Source organism: Chiloscyllium punctatum, chromosome 4 (genome assembly GCF_047496795.1).
Source record: "Chiloscyllium punctatum isolate Juve2018m chromosome 4, sChiPun1.3, whole genome shotgun sequence".
NCBI classification, from domain to species: Eukaryota; Metazoa; Chordata; class Chondrichthyes; order Orectolobiformes; family Hemiscylliidae; genus Chiloscyllium; species Chiloscyllium punctatum.
The window spans coordinates 92,191,147-92,212,445 of NC_092742.1; the positions used below are offsets into that span (position 1 = coordinate 92,191,147).

Genomic DNA, 21,299 nt, shown 5'->3' on the forward strand with positions numbered 1-21,299 from the left:
GTGCGTTGAGTATAGGAGTTGGGAGGTCATGTTGCGGCTGTACAGGACATTGATTCGGCCACATTTGAATGTACTGTATTCAGTTCTGGTCTCCCTGCTTATTGGAAAGGTGTTGTTAAACTTGAAAGGGTTCAGGAAATATTTACAGGGCCATTGAGGGGGTTGGAGAGTTTGAACAACAGGCTGGGACTGTTTTCCCTGGCTGATCAGAGGCTGAGGGGTGACTTTATAGAGATTTATAAAATCATGAGAGGTATAGATAGGATAAATACACAAGGTCTTTTTTTTTGCAGGACAGGGGAGTCCAGAACTAGAGGGCATAGGTTTAGGGTGAGAGGGGAAAGATATGAAAGGGACCTAAGGGGAAACTTTTTCACGCAGAGGGTGGAGTGTGTATGAGCTGCCAGAGGAAGTGATGGAGGCTGGTACAATTACAGCATTTAAACAGCATCTGGATGGATACATGAATAGGAAGGGTTTAGAGGGATATGGGCCAAGTGCTGGCAAATGGGACTAGTTTAAGATGTCTGGTTGGCACAGACTAGTTGGACTGAAGAGTCTGTTTCCATGCTGTACATCTCTATGGCTGCCTGTTGTCTGGCCGGTGAGTACGATTCGCATGGAGCCATTCCTTTGTGTCTCCTTGAGGAGACTGTAAGATTTGGGTCTACCCAGGCTGGGGGAGGTGGGGGGAGGGGGGGGGGGGGGAGGGTGGTCCTCTCGTCTTACACAGATAACGCGCTCCTCGTGTCCACAGACCCAGCTGACCTGCGGAGGGTACAACAGTGCTGCAAGATACGCTCCGGAACAACTGGGGAACATGTTTCAGATGGTGGCTATTCAATGACGATGGGCTCCCTGTCAGAGGAACTCCCGGCTGGCGGTCAGACAGGAACTAGAGGCCAACGTCCACCTTTGAGGGTGAGAACAGGGCTCCCCCCACTGTCTCCTGTGGGACATCAGCGTTGGTCATGAACCAGCCGACATCCGGCATGTTGTGGTACCAGCCGGTCACTTTGATCCCCTCTCCGGATTTTATCACAAGGTTACAGAAGATGCTTACAGGTTGCTTTTGGGACTTTTGGAAGTCAATCTGCTGTTTCAGGAGGCCAGGCACTGGTTTGACTCTGCTCCCCAAGGTGGGCCCTGTCCTCTTCTCAGGGCCTGCACCGATACCTCTATGCTCACCATCTTCCTTGGTGGTGTGGCCCGGTCACTCCTTTCACTTGTCAGGTGCACGTCCTCAATGGCATCCTCTCCTGTTTGTGGATCTCTCTCTCTCTGCTCTTTGAAACAGGATTTTCACAGCGGCTTTGGGCCACAGTTGTCTGATGCCAGAGCTCTCCATCAGGCGCAGTAGCACCTCCACCATCACGGTTTTCAGCAGCTGATGGAGGAGATGGCTCAGGTAGTCAGACTCAGGGACATGTCGGACGGTCACCACAGCAGCTCAGTGGTCAGTGTCCAAGACTCAGCCAGTGCCACTCGGAAGCCTGGAGACTATAACTCTCAGTCCTAAAGCAATCTCATGGCATTGACATGGCTCAAGTGTGGGTGGGCTTCCATCTGAAACCAAGCCCTGGTTCCAACAGAAGCTTATATTTGGTCCCGGACCCCTCTGGGTCTCCTTCCCACAACCTGAAACCTCTGGGGAGAATCTCCTCTGTCTGGGAGAAGGGTTTTCTGGTACATTCTTTATGTCCTACATGCATTGGTTGTCCATACACACCCTTGCACTTGCTATGGAACTCTGGGTGGTGTGCGGCTCTCTACAACAAAGTCCTCCCTCTCTCCCACCATGATCTGGGGTGCAGGAAGTTGTAATCAGCAGTGCCATACAATCGTGAGTTAATACACAGTGCAAAAGCAGGCCATTTGGCCCTTCAAGTTCACACTGACCCGACCCCACTCCCCCGATGACAATTACACCCAGACCTCCCAGTCCCCCCAACCCCATCCCTGTACCTGCATTCCTGAAGAAAGGCTTATGCCCGAAACGTCGGTTCTCCTGCCCCTCGGATGCTGCCTGGCCTGCTGCGCTTTTTCAGTGCCACACTTTTCAACTCTGGTCTCCAGCACCTGCAGTCCTCACTTTCTCCTGGTTGATCTTAACCTACTGCATCTCCCGTAGCTCACCCACCTAGTCTAAACACCCCTAGACATTACAAGGCAATTTACCACAGCTAATCCATATCTCTTGGACTGTGGGAGGAAACCAGAGCACCAAGAGGAAATCCATGCAGACACAGGGAGAACGTGCAAACTCCACGTAGACCATCGCCTGAGGCTGGAATCGAACCCAGGTCCCTGGCGGTGTGAGGCAGTAGTGCTAACCACTGAGCCACCGTGCCACCCAATGGGGTTCTGGGGCCTCGAGGAGTCTGTGAATAAGCTAGACATTCATGGGTTATTGAAAAGGGGCTGCATGTGGTGAGAGTTGGGGGTGGTGAGCAGATTCTGGTGGGGGGATCCTACTCAGGTCGGGCCTACGTTGCCAAGTAGTGGACCACCAAGGGGCCCACTGTGCCCACCCTACTGCCTCTCTTCTCAGGACACGTCTGAACCAAAGTGCCCAAGGAGTGGGAGTGTCCACGAGGACACGACCAGCAGGAGGCGCTGGAGTGCATCATCATACTTCAATATAAATTCGTGCTTTGACTTTTGTTCCAGTTCCTTATTGGGGGCTGTCAACTTTCATTTGGTCAATCAGTTTTATTAAACAAAATAAATGTAAAGGAGGCAGTACTTTACACCAGTCACAAGCACCTCGTGTTTTGGACTGTAACATATGACATTGTTACGGGTGGCATGGTGGCTCAAGTATCTGGGTTCAATTCCAGCCTCTGGCGACTGTCTGTGTGGAGTTTGCACATTCTCCCTGTGTCTGCGTGGGTTTCCTCTGGGTTCTCCAGTTTCCTCCCACAATCCAAAGATGTGCAGGTCAGGTGCATTGGCCACGCTAAATTGCCAAGAGTGTTCAGGGAGGTGTAGGTTAGGTGCATTAGTCAGGAGCAAATGTAGAGTAATAGGGTAAGGGAATGGGTCTGGGTGGGTTACTCTTCGGAGGGTCAGTGTGGACTTGTTGGGCCGAAGGGAATGTTTCCACACTGTGGGAATTGTATAATACAGGTCGTAACCATGGAGATAAAGAAAGTTTAATTATAAAATAATTGGAGAGGAACAGGGGGTGGGACATAGAGATCATTTGGTCGGGGAGGGAGTTACAGAATTGGAATTGTCAGCCTCCAGGAATATGGCTAACCAGAGACATCAATGCCTCCATCAGATAATAACACACAAGCAAGGTTAAATCCAGGCTACTAGACAGAGAAGCCCTGAGGATAGTTGTAGCATCCGACAAAGGAGAATGTACCCCTCTGGATGGAGGAGCTGGAAGGTAAATGACTCGAAAAGCATCAAGCATCATCTCCCCTTCCCCCTGGTCCCTTTTCCAGACCTTCAGTGTCCTGACCTGATGCATAGCTGACCAGTGAGCTCCCTCTGCTGGTCAGTAGCATGTTGACTGAAATGCTGGCTGACACAGGACTTTAAATAATGTAAAGTCATTCTGTCAATCGGTCCATTCTGATCCAGCCTTTGAGAGTGGACTTGAAAGCAATACACCTTATAACTTTATTTTTACTCTGTGCAGGTGTTTTATCCAAATGCCCACCTCTTTATGACCTTGCTGCATGACCGACACAGTAGGGAAGCTACAGCAGCTAACTTGTACTTAGTTTGTATGGTAGCATGTGGCTCAGTTGTCAGCACTACTACCTGACAGCACCAGGGACCAGGGTTTGATTCCATGCTCAGGCAACTGTGTGGAGTTTGCACATTCTCCCTGTGTCAGTGGAGGGTCCCCTCTGGGTGCTCTGGTTCCCTCACACAGTCCAAAGGTATACAGGTCAGGTGGATTGGCGATGGGAAATACTGGGAGGGGTGGTAAGCCTGTGTGTGGGATGGCCTTTGGAGGGTTGGTGTGGACTTGATGGGCTGAATGGTCTGCTTGCACACTGTAGGAATTCAATGGATGGGAGCTCTTGGATTCCCGCCCAACCTAAAGGCAACATTATTTGATGTCGGCTCACCAATTAATGGATGCAAAGAGTCAAGAGATGTACAGCACCCTCCAGAAAACAGACCCTTTAGTCCAACTCAGATATCCTAAATTAACCTAGTCCCACTTGCCAGCACTTGGCCCATATACCTCTGAACCCTTCCTATTCATATACCCATCCAGATGCCTTTTAAATGCGGTAATTGTACCAGCCTCCACCACATCCTCTGGCAGCATCAGATGGGAACAAATCGGCCATGCTTCCTTTGCTGCGCAGGTGAGGCAACATTTTGCAACCACTACATTTACATTTCACCTTTCTGACATTCTAACACACCTTAAGACACTTCACGGGAATGTTACTGCCCAAAACGTGACACCAGGTCAATTAAAATTGGGGTTGCAAAGACCACCAGAATCGAAGGGGTGTGGGCATCTTTGGAGATTCGCAGGGCTGGAGGAAATTGCAGAGATAAAGAGGTGTGAAACCACGGCGGGATTTGAAAGCGAGGATGAGGACTGGATAAAATCTAGGAGGTGCTTGACCGGGAGCTTGAGAAGGGCAGTGAGAAGAGGATGAGGGGTCAACAGGACTTACAGTTGAGATGGGATACAAGCAGCAGGCCTCAAGTTAGTGCAGGGTAGAATGTGGGAAGTCAGCCAGGATTAGAGTGGCCGAGTTAGCAAAGGCACGGGTGAACGTTTCAGCAGCGGATGAACTGAATGAAGCAGGCATGGAGTTCAACACTGTTACAAAGATGAAAACTGGTGGCCTTTGGTGACATGACATTAAATACGCAACCATTCTGGTTCAGACTCTGCCAGTGAGAAGGATAGAGTGAGTGGTTGGGGAGCAGAGTTTGCGATGAGGGCTGAAGACTGAGGCCTTACTTGGAGCAAATCTCCACTCACTCAGAACTGGACACTGATGAACACAGCCTGGGGACAGGGGAAGGGTCAAGAAAGGAAGCAGAAAGACTGTGCTCAACTGCATCAAAGCCTGCAAACAGCTCGAGAAGGATGAGGAGGAATAGTTAGATTTTGTCACAGTTACACAGCATGTTACTTGTGACTCTGGTAGAAGTCATTTTGGTGACGGGCAGAAAAGCTGTTTGTAGGGATTCAAACACAGCGTTCCCCTGGAGGAGCTTTGAGAGATGAGGGATCTTCAATGGTGTGGAAGAGGACAGGGAGATTGGAGGTGAACAGTCCACTGTGGTACAGAGAGAATTATGAGGCACGAGATGGGGGTGACATTCCAGAATGGGGTCGATGGTGGAACGAGGGAGGAGTACTGTACATAGCTAGTCCTAAGGCATCTGTTCTGCAGAAGGAAAAAAAAGTTTGCATTTATATGTTGGCATTGTGGATTCCAAACGTTTTAGCCTGTGAAACACTTTAATGCATTTTAACATGGGAGCCATTTTGCCCACAGCAAAGTCCAGACAGGTGACCTGTTTCAATTTTTTTTTTCAAGTGGCCAGTCACAACTCCAGGGTGTTGGTGGACACCGCGTGCTCCTTCTCCTGGTTATATATATATATTTTTTTTTTTTCTTCTTTGTGTGTGTGTAGATGTGAGACACAGTGAAAAGACACAAAGTGCACAAATCTTTATTCAGTGACCTGTTTCAATGACGTTGTTTGAGGGATAAGTATTGGCTAGGACTCCAGGAAAATGTCTGTTGTCTTCTTTAAATATTATTAGAATCCCTACAGTGTGGAAGCAGACTATTCAGCCCATTGAGTCCACACCAACCTGAAGAACATCCTAGCCAGACTCACCATTGCCCCTCCCATCCCTGGCAGCCTGCATTTCCCATGGCTAATCCATCTAAACCGCACACCACTGGACACTATGGGCAATTTACATGGCCAATCCACCTAACTTGCACATCTTTGGACTGTGGGAGGAAACCAGAGCACCCAGAGGAAAACCATTCAGACACAGTGAGAACACGCAAACTCCACACAGACAGTTGCCCAAGGGTGGAATCGAACCCGGGTCCCTGGCATTGTGAGGCAGCTAACCACTGAGTCACCATCAACAATGGATTTATGGTCATAATTAAACTCATAATTCTAGAATTTGAATTCAATAAAAATCTATCTGCCATGGCATTCAAACCCAGGTCTCCAGAACATTACATGGGTGTCTGGATGAGCAGTCCAACAATGATGTCACTAGGCCAAAGTCTCCCTCATGAGATGTCACATTTCCACCTGAAAAGACAAATAGGGCCCTGTCTGAACAACTCAGCTGGAAGATGGTAGGGGAAAGTGACCTAGATGATGGTGCCTTGGGACGCAAAGCACAGGATAGGACGTGAGGCTGTAGACCCCATAGTGAGCGCATTTAACAGGCAAAGTATTTGCTGGGCTGCCCTGCCAACGTCTATAATGTACACTGAGCGTGTCCACAGAACCGGGAGTCAACGTTCACACTCATGAGTGTTGGAGGGCCCCTTGGTCTGCCTCTGTGTGCCAATCTTTTCCCAACATTCTCCTACAAGAACTGACTGTAACACTTGGAGAAAGTGAGCAACTCTCTGCTACATACTGCCCACCTTTCAGAAGTGAACTAGATAACTGCACATGGAATACAGCCCTCTGTGCTTAACCATTGCCCATGGATCAGCAACCCATGGAATTGGTTATTACATAGTGACTGGGAGTAGGACTCTGGCTAATTCACTTATCTACAAACTCTGCATTGCTCTTATTCCAACATCAGCTCAGAGATATTGAGAGCATCATAACTCAAGTGTTCAGCTGATGACCAGCTAACCGAGCACAAGATTTAAACTTGGTACCGTCCTGGTCTGTACTGCTCAGTGGAGCACCAATAAAACAGATGAAGAGACTGACCTTCAATATTGATGGGGAGGATGGTTTAAAGCACTGTGGTGTGAGACGCTGTAGGATTCTTATTGCTTGGTGCTGAGGGAACTTGAATCAGATTCAGGACAGTATGTACTGCAGACTCTGCTATAAGTGACTCCAATAGCAATATCTCAATCTGAGATTGACTCAAATCATAGCCTTTTAATTCGAGACTGGCTATTCAGCAGTGGGTATTGATGACATCAGTAGGAACATTGGCTAAGATGGGGTTCTGAGCCCCAGGAGAGAGAGAGAGTTCTGATTTAAAAGTTCTTCTAAAGTAACGCATTCAGCTGTGTTATGACAAACCACTAGGTCATGTGAGGTTTGACTCTGGATCCCCTTAATAGATCAAGGAGTCAGTATACTCATACATTCCCATCAATAATCCAATGGCAAGTCAGACACAGCACGGTTCAAAGTGGGAATGAGTCAGTATCCTGATTCCCTGGTCCGTACATGTACACAGATATATACACGTACATACACAGATACATACACACACACACACGCACACAACAGTGATTCACTGATTCCTAGCTCTGTATACACACACACACCCTTAGTAAATACAGATTCCCAGATCTATATGCCTAAACTTACAGTGTGAACACTAACTCTCCATACATGCAGCATGTGTACACATTCTATGTCTATACACACCCTGTAAACATCTGTGATCATACACTATAAATGTTGACTTCCTGTTCTGTGTGTACACACAGTGTGAACGCTGACTCCCAGGATTGTGTACACAGAGTGTGAACGCTGACTCCTGGTTTGTATATATGCACAGTATAAATGCTGACTTCAGTGTACTCACATAGTGTAAATGCAGACTCACAGTTGTGTACATGCACAGTGTGAACACTGACTCCCGGTTCTGTATACACATACAATGTGAACACTGACTCCTGGCTCTGTGTGAACACCACATTAATACCTGCTGTGTGAATTCTTTGTACAAAACTGTTGTGGGTATAAACTTCAAAAGACCATCTACAATGCACAGCCAATTAAATTGTACAACATGCTTGTTTTAACTAACTTTTTATTGGCATGTCTTGGACAAAAACAGCAGTCATGGGATAGCACCGATCAATCGTGTCAATCAGACAGCCTTTGCTGTATCCAGGGCACGACAAGTGGGTCTCAGGGGCATGTTTGTGAACAGTCGCCCTCGAGACACCTGAGAACAGTCACATGGAGTAAGGACAATACTGGTTTGGAGTTGCGAAATCCTCATATTTATCCTGGAAAATGATGATGGCTTCAAAGCCCCTTCCCTTCCCATAATGTGTTTCTTGGACATGAGAGATTGGAGATGGAGCAAAAAAGACCAATTTGACCAGACTGTGTTTGCGGACGAAGAAACCTCCTGGAGCAGCCACTGAAGTACAGGCCAGGCCTGTTCCTGGCCAGCTGTGATGGTGCCACAGATACTGCAACATAGCTTCATCGTTGCCTTCAGCTGCCCAAAGAGAGGTTGAAAACAAAATCCCCTCCTCTTGAGGCCCGTTATCAGGACTCAGTTCGAATAGTAACTCTTTTTGGATTAACTCATGTTGGAGAGCCCCTTGGTCTATTTCTGTATTAGCATATGTGATGAAAGCTATTTGACAGTTGTAAAGGGGGCACTCAACAGGTTCAGAAGGGCAAAGGCCAATTCATTCCACCTCAGAAGTCAGCTGCTTATCAAAGTGGTTGGCCCCGCCCCTGAATCCAGGGGCCTGATGGGTATTTTTCTTGTTATGACTACAGTGTGCGCTGTAAGAGATGCAGACAGTGTTGCCTGGTTTTTGCCAGCTGACCCTGTGTTTCTGAGAGAGGTTGCTGCTGGTTGTGCTCCCCCCACACCCACTTTCAAAAGATTAGTTCAAAGTCACTTGACTTACGTCATTGTGGAGACAGGAAGATTGGCAATGCTATTTCCAACTCCTCTTTCAAACACTGGGTGCTGTTAACACTTCCATCCCGGACCCCGCTCCCCTAATTGTGTCCCCTCCACTACCCAGCTACCCAACAAACATGGCCTCGCCCTCTCTGACTCTTCAACCTTAACCTCCCTATCCCACACATCACCTCACCCATTTGACCAACTTGAATACAGATAGAGTTACCCCCAGGTTATTCACCATGAGTTTCTCAGGAAGTGGCCCATTCTAAATTGCTGTTTCCGAGGGGATTACTGGTCTGTGATCTGGAGTGAAAGTCCTGGCTGAATATTTTGCCCTTTGTGATCTTGAAAAGCTGTGAAGCCACATCTAACAGCTCTGTTGGTGCCCCTGTGCAGTCTGGGAATCCAGCCTGGGGCCTTCCTGATCGTAGCATGGTGCATTTTGAGCTTTGAGGGTTGCTACCTTGTTAGGGGTTTGTTTAAGCTGCACACCCTGACTCCAAATGATCTGAACCTCAGATAAAACTCAGGCGAAGGGTGTGCCTTAAGTCAGGTCATCAACAATCCTTCTCAGTTCATTGGTGACGTCTCCTTGCTGCATTCACTTCATTTCCATATTTACACTGAATAACCCTTACCCTGGTGAAGAAACAGGGACTCTATCGTTACACACTGAATAACCCCTACCCTGCTTTCAGGTCCCATACTCTATGCCATCAGTCCATGAATTCAAGGGTCATGATGTCCAAGTCCATAATACCTTCCTTTTCCAAACTGCTTATCCATTCACCAGGCGGTCCCAGTCGCAAGATCATCAGGAGAGGATTAACATTCCTTCATCCAGGCCAGCAATAGGATAAATTCTATTTTGGATTGACATGCAATCCTGGACTGGTCAGGGCTTGGCCTGGGATAAGCCGGGCAGGTCCCAGTGTGAGCAGTATGCAAACGAGCTCCGGACTCCAATTGGCTGGAGTCCGGGATCTGTTCCCTCAGCGGACGAACCGGGTCGGGGGTCTTCGCCTGGATAGGAGACAGAGAGAAGTGTTAAGCCAGGGACTGAATTTACCAAAGCCTTTGTACGGCTGCCAAATAGTATTATTTCTAGATATTCTTAAAGATGTGAAGAAGCTTTCAACCATCTAAGTCCAGGAATCAGCCACACTGATTACATTGTCATTCTGTACTCTGTTAGCTGATCGCTCACTCCGAGAATTGTGCAAAATTGTGTATGAGAAAAATAATGGTAAGGAGGCATTGGAAAGGGTGCAACAAGATTTACAAGGACGTTACCACACAGTGAAACCATTATACCAATTGGGAAAAACCCCAAAAAAAGGTGGAGGGTCTTTAAGAAAGCTAAGGAGTGGACTGACTGAGGTCTTTAAAATTATGAATGGGTTTGATGTACAGTAAATAACACCACTTACTGGGGAAGCCTTAACTAAAGTCATATACTTATGACAGTCACTAATAAATCCAATATGGAATTCAGGAGGACCTTCTGTATGCCGAATGTGGGACTCATTACCAGAGTGGTTGAGGTGAAGAGCAAGGATGAATTTAAATGGAATCTGGGGAAGTACATTAGGGGAGAACAGAAAAGAGGAATAATATTGATAGGCATTAAAGTGAAGCAGAGTGGGAAGCAGAGTAAACACTGCCATAAAGAATGGTCCATTTTTTTTTGCTATGGGGGAGTTATGGACTGGCCAGAATGTATCAAAACTGGCTGGAAGTTTCCACTCTACTCACAATCCAGTCCCCCTAATGTACTTCCTCAGATTCCTTTAAGTGCATCCTTGCTATTCACTTCAACCACTCTGGTAATGAGTTCCACATGCTACGCACAGAAGGTCCTCCTGAATTCCATCTTGGATTTATTAGTGACTGTCTTATGTGTATGACTTCAGTTTAGATTTCTCCAATAAGTGGAGGCATTTACTGTAAACCAACCCTACCAAACCCATTCATAAATTCAAAGATCTCAGCCAGCCCACACCTTTGCCTTCTTCAAGAGCATCGATCTTTTGACTCTCCTGACTGGTTTAATCTCTTAGTTAGTGTGTGTGCATGAGCTTTTTTTTATAATTATTTTCCCCTCAAATAGAGTCATAGAGATGTACAGCAAGGAAACAGACCCTCAACTCATCAATGCCGACCAGATATCCTAAATTAATCTATCCCCATTTGCTAGCACTTGGCCCATATCCCTCTAAACCCTTCCTATTCATATACCCATCCAGATGCCTTTTAAGTGTCCCAGACTCCACCATTTCCTCTGGCAGCTCATTCCATAGCCATGTACCACCCTCTATGTGAAAAAGTTGGTCCTTAGGTCCCTTTTAAATCTTTCCCCTCTCACCTTAAACCTATGGTCTCCAGTTTCAGACTCCCCTTATCTGGGGACAAAGACCCAAATCCAAGACCCAAAAACCCGAATCAATGGGGTTTGCAACATTTAGCATTGTGTGTCACAGATGCATCAAGTGTACAATAATCGCACACACTAACAAAAGAGCTTGTGACAAAACCTTGTGAGATTTAGCTGAAGAATTGAAAACATTTACAATTCCAAGTTCAGCATACAACCTGATCACCTTAATCAAATTTTCCCCACTTATCTGTTCCAAATCTGATGAGACATTTTTAATTCTGACAATTCGCATGTTTCTATCCTACATCACTACATTGAGAAGTGGCTTTCATCATTTGTCATTCATTGGATATTGGGCTAAGAAGGAAGCCATTCAGCCCCTTGAACCTGTCCCACTATCTAATTAGCACATGGATAATCTGAATCTCAACCCCCATTTTTCTACCTCAATTGTGTAACCCTGAATAGTCCTGTCCATGAAAATCTAATAAACTTAATTCTGAGATCTTCAAATAAATGCGAAGAACTGAAGATGCTGGAGATCTGAAGTGGAAACAGCAAGTGCGAGAGAAACTCAGCAGGGCAGGCTGTACGTGTGGTGAGAGAAACAGAATTAATGCTTTTGAGTTGAATCCGACATTTCTGAAGAGTCATTTTGGACGCGAAACATTATCTCTCTCCCAACAAGTGCTGAGTTTCTCAGAGAGTCAGAGAGGGCTAAAGCAGAGAAAGAGACCTGCACCAATGAAAAACAATCACCCAACTATTCTCATCCCGTTTTCCAGCCCTTGGCCCACAGTCTTATATGAGCTGAAAATGTGTTGCTGGAAAAGCGCAGGTCAGGCAGCATCTAAGGAGCAGGAGAATCGACGTTTCGGGCATGAGCCCTTCTTCAGGAATGAGGAAAGTGTGCCAAGCAGGCGAAGATAAAAGGTAGGGAGGAGGGACTTGGGGGAGGGGCTTTGGAAATGTGATAGGTGGAAGGAGGTTAAGGTGAGGGTGATAGGCCGGAGTGGGGGTGGGCGTGGAGAGGTCAGGAAGAAGATTGCAGATTAGGAAGGGGGTGCTGAGTTCGAGGGTTGGGACTGAGACAAGGTGGGGGGAGGGAAAATGGGGAAACTGGAGAAATCTGAGTTCATCCCTTGTGATTGGAGGGTTCCTAGGCGGAGGATGAGGCACTCTTCCTCCAGCCATCGTTTTGCTATGGTCTGGCGATGGAGGAGTCCAAGGACCTGCATGTCCTTGGTGGAGTGGAAGGGGGAGTTGAAGTGTTGAGCCACGGGGTGGTTGGGTTGGTTGGTCCGGGTGTCCCAGAGATGTTCTCTGAAACGTTCCGCAAGTAGGCGGCCTGTCTCCCCAATATAGAGGAGGTCACATCGGGTGCAGGGAATGCAACAGATGATGTGTGTGGAGGTGCAGGTAAATTTGTGGCATATATGGAAGGATCCCTTGGGGCCTTGGAGGGAAGTAAGGGGGGAGGTGTGGGCGCAAGTTTTGCATTTCTTGCGGTTGCAGGGGAAGGTGCCGGGAGTGGAGGTTGGGTTGGTGGGGGGTGTGGACCTGACAAGGGAGTCACGGAGGGAGTGGTCTTTTCAGAACGCTGATAGGGGAGGGGAGGGAAATATATCCCTGGTGGTGGGGTCCGTTTGGAGGTGGCGGAAATGACGACGGATGCTATGATGTATATGCTGGTTGGTGGGGTGGTAGGTGAGGACCAGTGGGGTTCTGGCCCTAGTGGCGATTGGAGGGGTGGGGCTCAAGGGCGGAGGAGCGGGAAGTGGAGGAGATGCGGTGGAGAGCATCGTCGACCACGTCTGGTGGGAAATTGCGGTCTTTGAAGAAGGAGGCCATCTGCGTTGTTAGGTATTGGAACTGGTCCTCCTGGGAGCAGATGCGGCGGAGACGAAGGAATTGGGGAGATGGGGTGGCATTTTTACAGGGGGAAGGGTGGGAGGAGGTGTAGTCTATGTAGCTGTGGGAGCCATTCGGTTTATAGTAAATGTCCGTGTTGATTCGGTCGCCCGAGATAGAAATGGAGAGGTCAAGGAAGGGGAGGGAGGAGTCTGAGACGGTCCAGGTAAATTTGAGGTCAGGGTGGAAGGTGTTAGTAAAGTGGATGAACTGTTCAACCTCCTCGTGGGAGCACGAGGCAGTGCCGATATAGTCACCGATGTAGTGGAGGAAAAGGTGGGGGGTGGTGCCAGTGTAGCTGCGGAAGATGGACTGTTCCACATATCCTACGAAGAGGCAGGCATAGCTGGGGCCCATGCGGGTGCCCATGGCTACTCCTTTGGTTTGGAGGAAGTGGGAGGATTGGAAAGAGAAGTTGTTCAGAGTGAGGACCAGCTCAGTCAGTCGAAGGAGGGTATCAGTGGAAGGGTACTGGTTAGGCCTACTCCTGATGAAGGGCTCTTGCCCGAAATATCGATTCTCCTGCTCCTCGGATGCTGCCTGACCTGCTGTGCTTTTCCAGCACCACAATCTCGCCTCCTACATTCATGCCTAAATCATTTACATGAACCACAAACAGTCAAAGGCTCAGCACTAACCCGCGTGGAATCCCACTGGGCACAGGATTCCAGACATTAAAAAAACCCTCAACCATTATCTTCTGCTTCCTGCCACTTAGCCAATTCTGCATCCAATTTGCCAAGTTTTCTTGGATGCCATGAGCTCTTAGCTTCTCTATTGGTCTCCCATGCGGGACCTTATCAAAAGCCTCGGTGATGTCCAAGTAATCTATGCCGAATACATCGCCCTCATCTACACAACTTGTTTTCTCTTTGAAAAATTCAAGCAAATTGGTCAGATTCGACCTACCCTTAAAAAAAAAACCATGCTGACTGATCTTGAATAAACCCAGACAGATTAATTCTGTCCCTCAGAATTCCTTCCAATGCTTTCCTTGCCACTGAGATTAGAATGACTGGCCTGGATTTTCCTGGTTTATCTTGATTGCTCCCATCTCAAATAACTGTACAAGCATGTTTTGTTTTTGTTCCCCCAGTTTTTTTAGGAGAGGAAGTTCCAGATTTTCACTCCCCTTTGTGTGAAGAAGTGTCTGCTGACATCAACCTTGATTGGTCTGGGCCTAATTTTAAGATTGTGCCCCTACGTTCTGGAATCCACACCAGAGGAAATTGTTTATTCCATCCACCCCATACTCTTTTAATTAATTCCACACTGATTTAACAAGATTCTGCTCTTGCAACTCCAAATTTATGGTACATGGGTGAAAATAATGTTCATCAAACCATTTAAAAAAAAATTCATTTGTGGGATGTGAGCATCGCTGGCTGGGCCAGCATTTATTGTCTGTCCCTAGGTGCCTCTTGAGAAGGTGACTTCTTCAACCGCTGCAGTCCATGTGCTGTAGGTTAATCCACAATGTTCTCCAGGAGGGAATTTCAGGATTTTGACCCAACGACAGTGAAGGAACGGCGATAGATTTCCAAGTCAGGATGCTGAGTGACCTGGAGGGCAATTCGAAGGTGGTGGTGATCCCATGTATCAGCTGCCCGAGGAGGAAGCGATCGTGGGTTTGGAAGACACTGGCTGAGGATCTTGGGTGAATTTCTGTAGTGATTCTTATAGATAGCACACACTGCTCTGTGATTGAGCATTTGTGGTGGAGGGAGTGGATGCTTATGGATGTAGATGGTAGGATGAAAAAGTCACAGACCTGAAGCATTCTCTCTGTGTGCAGATGCCACTTGCCCTGGTGAAGTTTCCCAGCAATTTTTCTGTTTTAATTCAACCTTCGAGATACCTTTGTCTTTAACTCCCCTTTCTTGACTTCAAGAATCAGATATGCTGGCTCTCCATCTCCAAACTGTGTTATTTCTCAAGGTGTTTATCTTAATTAAGATTTCAAGGCCTCTCCTTTAATGAAATAAATCTTTCCTTCTTGCTTTGGTAGAAAACAAGTTAAGGCCTGACCCATGCCTGTATATAAAGTTAACAACCTTTTCCTACTGGTGTCACCTATTGACCTTTGTCATTAAGCAGTTGGTTACAAATTTAGAATATAAGTACATTTTTAACTGTCTTAAAATGGCATAAATTTAAGAATCAACAACTGAACGAGGAAACGTTAGAAGTTAAAATTGACAGAGGGAAAATTCATTGGTAGCATCCCACAGAATTACTTAGAACAGCACAGAATAAAGCCATTTAACTCAACAGTTTTTCCTCTATGGTCCTCCTCCCTGCTTATTTCATCAAAATTTATCATCTTCATTGGTAATAAACTTGAAACGATGCAATGAGTTCTGATGCTGTTCACCAATGTAAGGTGTTAACTTTATTTCTGTCTCTGTGGTAGCTGCCAGGCCAGGCCAGGCCTGGTTTCTGTTTTCATTGCATTAATATGATGTATTCACAGTCTCTTGATGCTCCACAGCATTTTTTAGCCAGAGAAATATGGTAATTGAAATCAGTCTGATTAACCCATTCCGTACAATGCCATGGACGAGTTTGCTTGCATCTTGACCAACATGGTATGAGGTTGATGTTTGGAAGTAGGATTCCTGACTGATTTGCTCCCTGGCACGATCCCAGAACCTGGAGGCAACTTTAATCCGTAATAATGTTCAAATCTGACATTGGCTAATTCACAGTAAATCAAACTAAACCTCAACAGCTGACCAAGCACGATGATTAAAGGCCCAAGGGGATGCCTGGAGTCAAACACGTTTGATAAAGTGACTGTTTTAGTCAAACACTTTGGAATTAAGTGTGAAAGAAAATAATCAGCGAGTCAGGATTGAACTGTGTCTGAGGAACTGTTTAGGGCTAATTTTTAAAAATTTCATCTGTGGGATGTGGGAGTTGCTGTTTAGATTAGATTAGATTACATTACAGTGTGGAAACAGGCCCTTCGGCCCAACAAGTCCACACCGCCCCGCCAAAGCGCAACCCACCCATACCCCTACATCTACCCCTTACCTAACACAATGGGCAATTTAGCATGGCCAATTCACCTGACCTGCACATCTTTGGACTGTGGGAGGAAACCGGAGCACCCGGAGGAAACCCACGCAGACACAGGGAGAATGTGCAAACTCCACACAGTCAGTCGCCTGAGGCGGGAATTGAACCCGGGTCTCTGGCGCTGTGAGGCAGCAGTGCTAACCACTGTGCCACTGTGCCGCCCACTTTGGGCCAGCATTTATTGCCTGTCTCTAGTTGTCCCTGAGCAGGTGATGGTGAGGTGCCTGCTTGAATCGCTGCAGTTCATTAATCTGGACCCGGGTTTGATTCCAGCCTCGGGTGACTGTCTGTGTGGAGTTTGCACATCACCCCCGTGTCTGCGTAGGTTTCCTCCGGGTGCACCGGTTTTCTCTCAGTCCAAAGATGTGCTGGTGAAGTGAATTGGCCACGCTAAATTGCCCATAGTGTTCAGGGATGTGTAGGTTAGGGGCATTAGTCAGGGGAAATGTAGAGTAATAGGGTAGAGGAATGGGTCTGGGTGGGTTACTGTTCGGAGGGTCGGTGTGGACTTGTTGGGCCGAAGGGCCTGTTTCCACACTGTAGGGATTCTAATTCTAATTCTTACACCTTTCACAGCCTCATGGTATCCAGTGCATTTCCTAACCAAAGAAGTGCTTTCAAAGAAAATAACTCACTGGACTCAAACACTAACTCTGCTTTCTCCCACAGATGCTGACAGATCTGCTGAGTTTCTCTAGCAATTTCTTTTTAGAGTCATAGAGATGTACAGCACAGAAACGACCCTTCGGTCCAACTTGTCCATGCCGACCAGATATCCCAACCCAATTATTCCATATGATTATGGCTAATCTTTGATCTTAATTCCACCTTCTTGCCCGATCCTCATATACTTTGATTTCTCTGGAATCCATTTACTCTCTTGGCCTTTGATATACTCAGTACCTAAGAATGATAGAATCCCTAGAGTGTGGAAGCAGGCCATTTGCCCATCAAGTCCATACTGACACTCTGAAGAGCATCCCACCCAGACCCACCCACCTATCCAATCCCTGTAACCCTGCAATTAATACAGTCGGCCTGCATGTCCTTGGACACGATGGGCAATTTACAATAGCCAATACACTTAACCTTGGATTCTAGGAGGAAACCGGAGCACCCAGAGGAAATCCACGCTGACATGAGAAGTATGTGCAAACTCCAGACAATTACCAGAGGGTGGTATCAAAACCAGTGGCTAACCATGGAGCCACCATGCCTGTTGCAGTTCTGTGGGGTAAACACTGAGGGCAACTCTCTGCTTTACACTATTAACTGAACGGCGATAGATTGGGAGATGGGAATGTGTAATACGACCTGCCTGTCCTTGTACACCAGTCACTGAAAGTAACAGGAGGTACAGAAGGCAGTGAAGGCAAATGGTATGCTAGCCGTCATAGTGAGAGGATTTGAGTACAGGAACAGGGCTGCAATTGAAAGACCACACCAAGAATATTGTGTGTAGTTTTGATCTTTTTTTATCTGAGGAAGGATGGTTTGGTTATGGAGGGAGTCCAACGAAGATTCATTCCTGGGTTGGCAGGACTGACGCATGAATAGAGACTGGATGAGTTAAGCCTACGTTCAACTGGGCTTAGAAGAATGAGAGGAAGTTTCACAGAAATCTAACAGGATGGGAAAGGGCAAATGCAGGAAGGATGTTCCTGGGAACAGGAGAGTTCAGAACCAGGGGTCAGTCACAGGTGAAGGATACAGGGTAAGCCATTTAGGACCGAGCTGAGGAGGAATTTCTTCAGTGGTGAGCCTGTGAAATCTTCTGACACAGAAAGTAGTTGAGACTAAATCATTGAGTGTTTTCAAGAAGGAGTTAGATCTAGTTCTTAGGACTAAAGGGATTTAACGTATAGGGAGAAAGTAAGAATAGGGAACTGAGTTGGATGATCAGCCATTATTATATTGAATATTGGAGCAGGCTCAAAGGGCCAAATGACCTACACCTGCTCCTATTTTCTATGTTTCATTGTATTCTTTTCATAGAGTGATGAGATCTTTTATATCCAACTGAAGGGTCAGATGGTCTTCCATTTTAATGTTTCACACAAAAGATAATGCGCCTCTGACAATCTGTCACAAATCCAGCACTGCACTGGAGTGTCACCTTAAATTTCTGACCTTTACATTCAGAGGTGAGAGTCCTATCAAATGAAGCATAGTTGATGGGCATTGGTAACCTGACAGGCTAAGTTAAAAATCACACAACACCAGGTTATAGTCCAGCAAGTTTATTTGGAAGCATTAGCTTTTGGAGCTCTGCTCACAACCACCTGATGAAGGAGCAGCGCTCCGAAAGCTAGTGCTTCCAAATAAACCTGTTGGACAATAACCTGGTGTTGTGTGATTCTTAGCTTTGTCCACCCCAGTCCAACATCAGCGTTTCCAAATCCTGACAGGCTAAGTTACTGAAAAAGTGAGCATCTAAAAAAAGATACATTCAGACTGCAAGCCATGATTTAAATTGTGAGTGTACCTCATCCCGTAGCTGAGAACTAACTCTTGAATTTCACTGTGTGATTTACAAACCATTAAGTGCACTCATTGTTTTGTAAGTCAATGTGACAATGTGAGGTCCCATGAACAGTAATGATATGCTTGTATTCAGTGTGTCATTGACAGTCTATGTGCAGCACAGTGTGATGTAAGTGCCTGTCATCCACATTAATCCAAATGTTACCTAGACCCAGAGATGGAACCCAATTTGTGAGATACAGATCTGAATGGGATGGGCCGGGTGAATTAAACTGTGCAGTGTGCTACATGGGGCCATCTGAATAACCCACAGACAGCGAAGGCACTGGGTTGTGTCTGACTGACCCAGACAGAGAAAGCAGAGAGTTCTGTCTGAATGATCCAAACAGACACTGCAGACTCTAACAGCTTCCACCCAGGTCCCGTAAGTGCGATATAAAATGCTGACAGACACGTGACCGGTTTCCTGCAGCCACATCCTGCTTGCCCAGGTATCAAAACTGATAATTATCATATAAACCACATGACAAGGGAAGCAGCTTGATGGCAGGTTAGATGAACAATGAAACCACAGTGACAGTTTGCATTTGACAAGCTTCCGATGTACAAACATTCGTCAGTCAGACACTCAATAAGTTCAATAAGACACTCTTGAGCTTTGCACTTCTGCTTTCTCTCTCTCTCTCTCTCTCTCTATGTTTGATTGCTAGTTACCAGGCGGGGGTGGGGGGTGGGGGGTGTGGGGTGTGGGGGGGGGGAAGAGGTGGTGGGAGGTGGATTGTTGGAGGTTATCATTTGTTTAAAGGTATTCAGTGCCTGTTCGAGGAGGAACCTGGCTTCAGGATGAGAAGGGGTTCGGTGAGTATCACACCTCTGCTGCTAATGCCCATACAGCATCCTTTGCACCAACATTCCTCCCAATATTCATCTGTAGCCTAAGTCCTGGGCTTCAGGTGCAGGTGGATGCCCTTTTGCCCCATCAATCATTCTAACATTCAAAAGAAATGCTGGCCTCTTAACTAGCCATCAACTTTCAATGGATGGGACCTATGCCCAGCACAGGTCCCCCGGGTTCTGATGGCAGGATAGGCCCACTGGTGTCCTGTAGAGCGCCTGATCAATCTATAATACTAGGCCTTCCTGGAGAGGGGCTATTGGCTAACTCTCACTGGTCAAAGCCCTCTGTTGGCACAGAATAGCATCGCAAGTATTGGGAGAATAATCCTGTGCACTGGGGATCACGGCAGAGCCGGTTCCTGTCCTGGGACGACCAGGTGGCAGAGATCCAAGTTTAATGATTTGGAATGGCAACTACCTCTAATTCTCATCATTGAGGCCAGAACCATTTGTACTGTATCTTAGGAAAGATTTTTTAAAAATTTACATTTACTTATCATGACCCAAGGTTATTCCAATGTGCTTTACCAATGTTGACCAAAGTGGAGTAGTTGTTCTAACATATGAATCATCACACACTTCCACCAACAGACAATACGATAAATGGCTAGGTGAGCTGTTCTAGAGATATCGGTTATAAGATAAATATTAACTGTGGCACTGGGAGAATACATTCAAATGGTGCATTGCTGAAAATACTCCGATGAAATTCCACTGGTGTAATGTGTGGATGATGGAATCCCAGTGAGATTTGGTGCGTGGGTGATGCACACCAGTGAGGTCTGGGAATTGATTCTACAGCCCAGACTGCTGACGTGATCGATTGGAAGTCCAGTTCATACATATGCATTGCATTTTGTTGAAATTCTCATACTGTCCAGGGTCAGCAAATGACCATGTCACCAGATAAAATGTAAGCCTCCACTGAACATCTCAGCAAAGGCCTGGAAGCTGCCAAATCTGTTACACATGGCGCATAAGTCATTGTGCAGATGTTGCATAATTATTTAATGACTGGTCTCCAGGAATGTGAATGTTCAATTTTCAATATATCCCTTATCTGTCCTCTGAATTAATTAAGTGTTTACTGAGTGCTATTCATAGCTTTAAAAGTCAATTAACATAAGAGCCTCAAATTTTGTTTGCAACCAATGTTAAAAGCATGACCTCATATTTGGACACAATCCCAAATGGTATTTAAGCTTTGTTAGAAGAAACAGGAACTCTGTACATTAATAGTGACTAAGTCTTACTTTGCTGCAGAAGCAGATAGCCTGTACATTGAGCACAACTAACCCTTACACTCCTGGAACAACAGCAACTCTTCAGTTACAGAGTGAGTAACCCTTAGTCTGCTGAAGAGGCAGGGACTCTAAGGTTATACGCTGAGCAACCCTTACCCTGCTGGACAGCAAGACTCTACAGTTACACAATGAGTAACCCTTATGCTGCCAGAGAGAAGGTACTCCATAGAAACATAAATATCCTGACGCTGCCGGAGAAACAGGGACTTTATCGTTACACGCTGAATAAACCCTACGCTGCTGGAAAAACAGGGGCGTTATCGTTACACACTGAATAACCCTTACTCTGCTGGAGAAACAGGGACACTATCGTTACGCACTGAATAACCCTTACCCTGCTGGAGAAACAGGGACACTATCGTTACACACTGAATAACCCTTACCCTACTGGAGAAACAGGGACTCT

General features: G+C 46.5%; 1 protein-coding gene across 5 annotated transcripts in view; it reads right to left on the reverse strand.

The window, feature by feature from the left end:
- Positions 1-7,984: 7,984 nt before the first annotated feature.
- rad51b (RAD51 paralog B) overlaps positions 7,985-21,299 on the reverse strand; it is a 520,835-nt gene continuing 507,520 nt past the window's right edge. For 4 of the 5 annotated variants that reach the window (XM_072569304.1, XM_072569303.1, XM_072569302.1 and 1 more), the window contains one exon: positions 7,985-9,862. In XM_072569304.1, coding sequence (XP_072425405.1) covers positions 9,735-9,862 — 128 coding nt within the window. In that variant the 3' untranslated portion in view covers positions 7,985-9,734. The remainder of the gene's footprint in view (positions 9,863-21,299) is intronic. The other variant, XM_072569305.1, reaches the window with a different exon arrangement.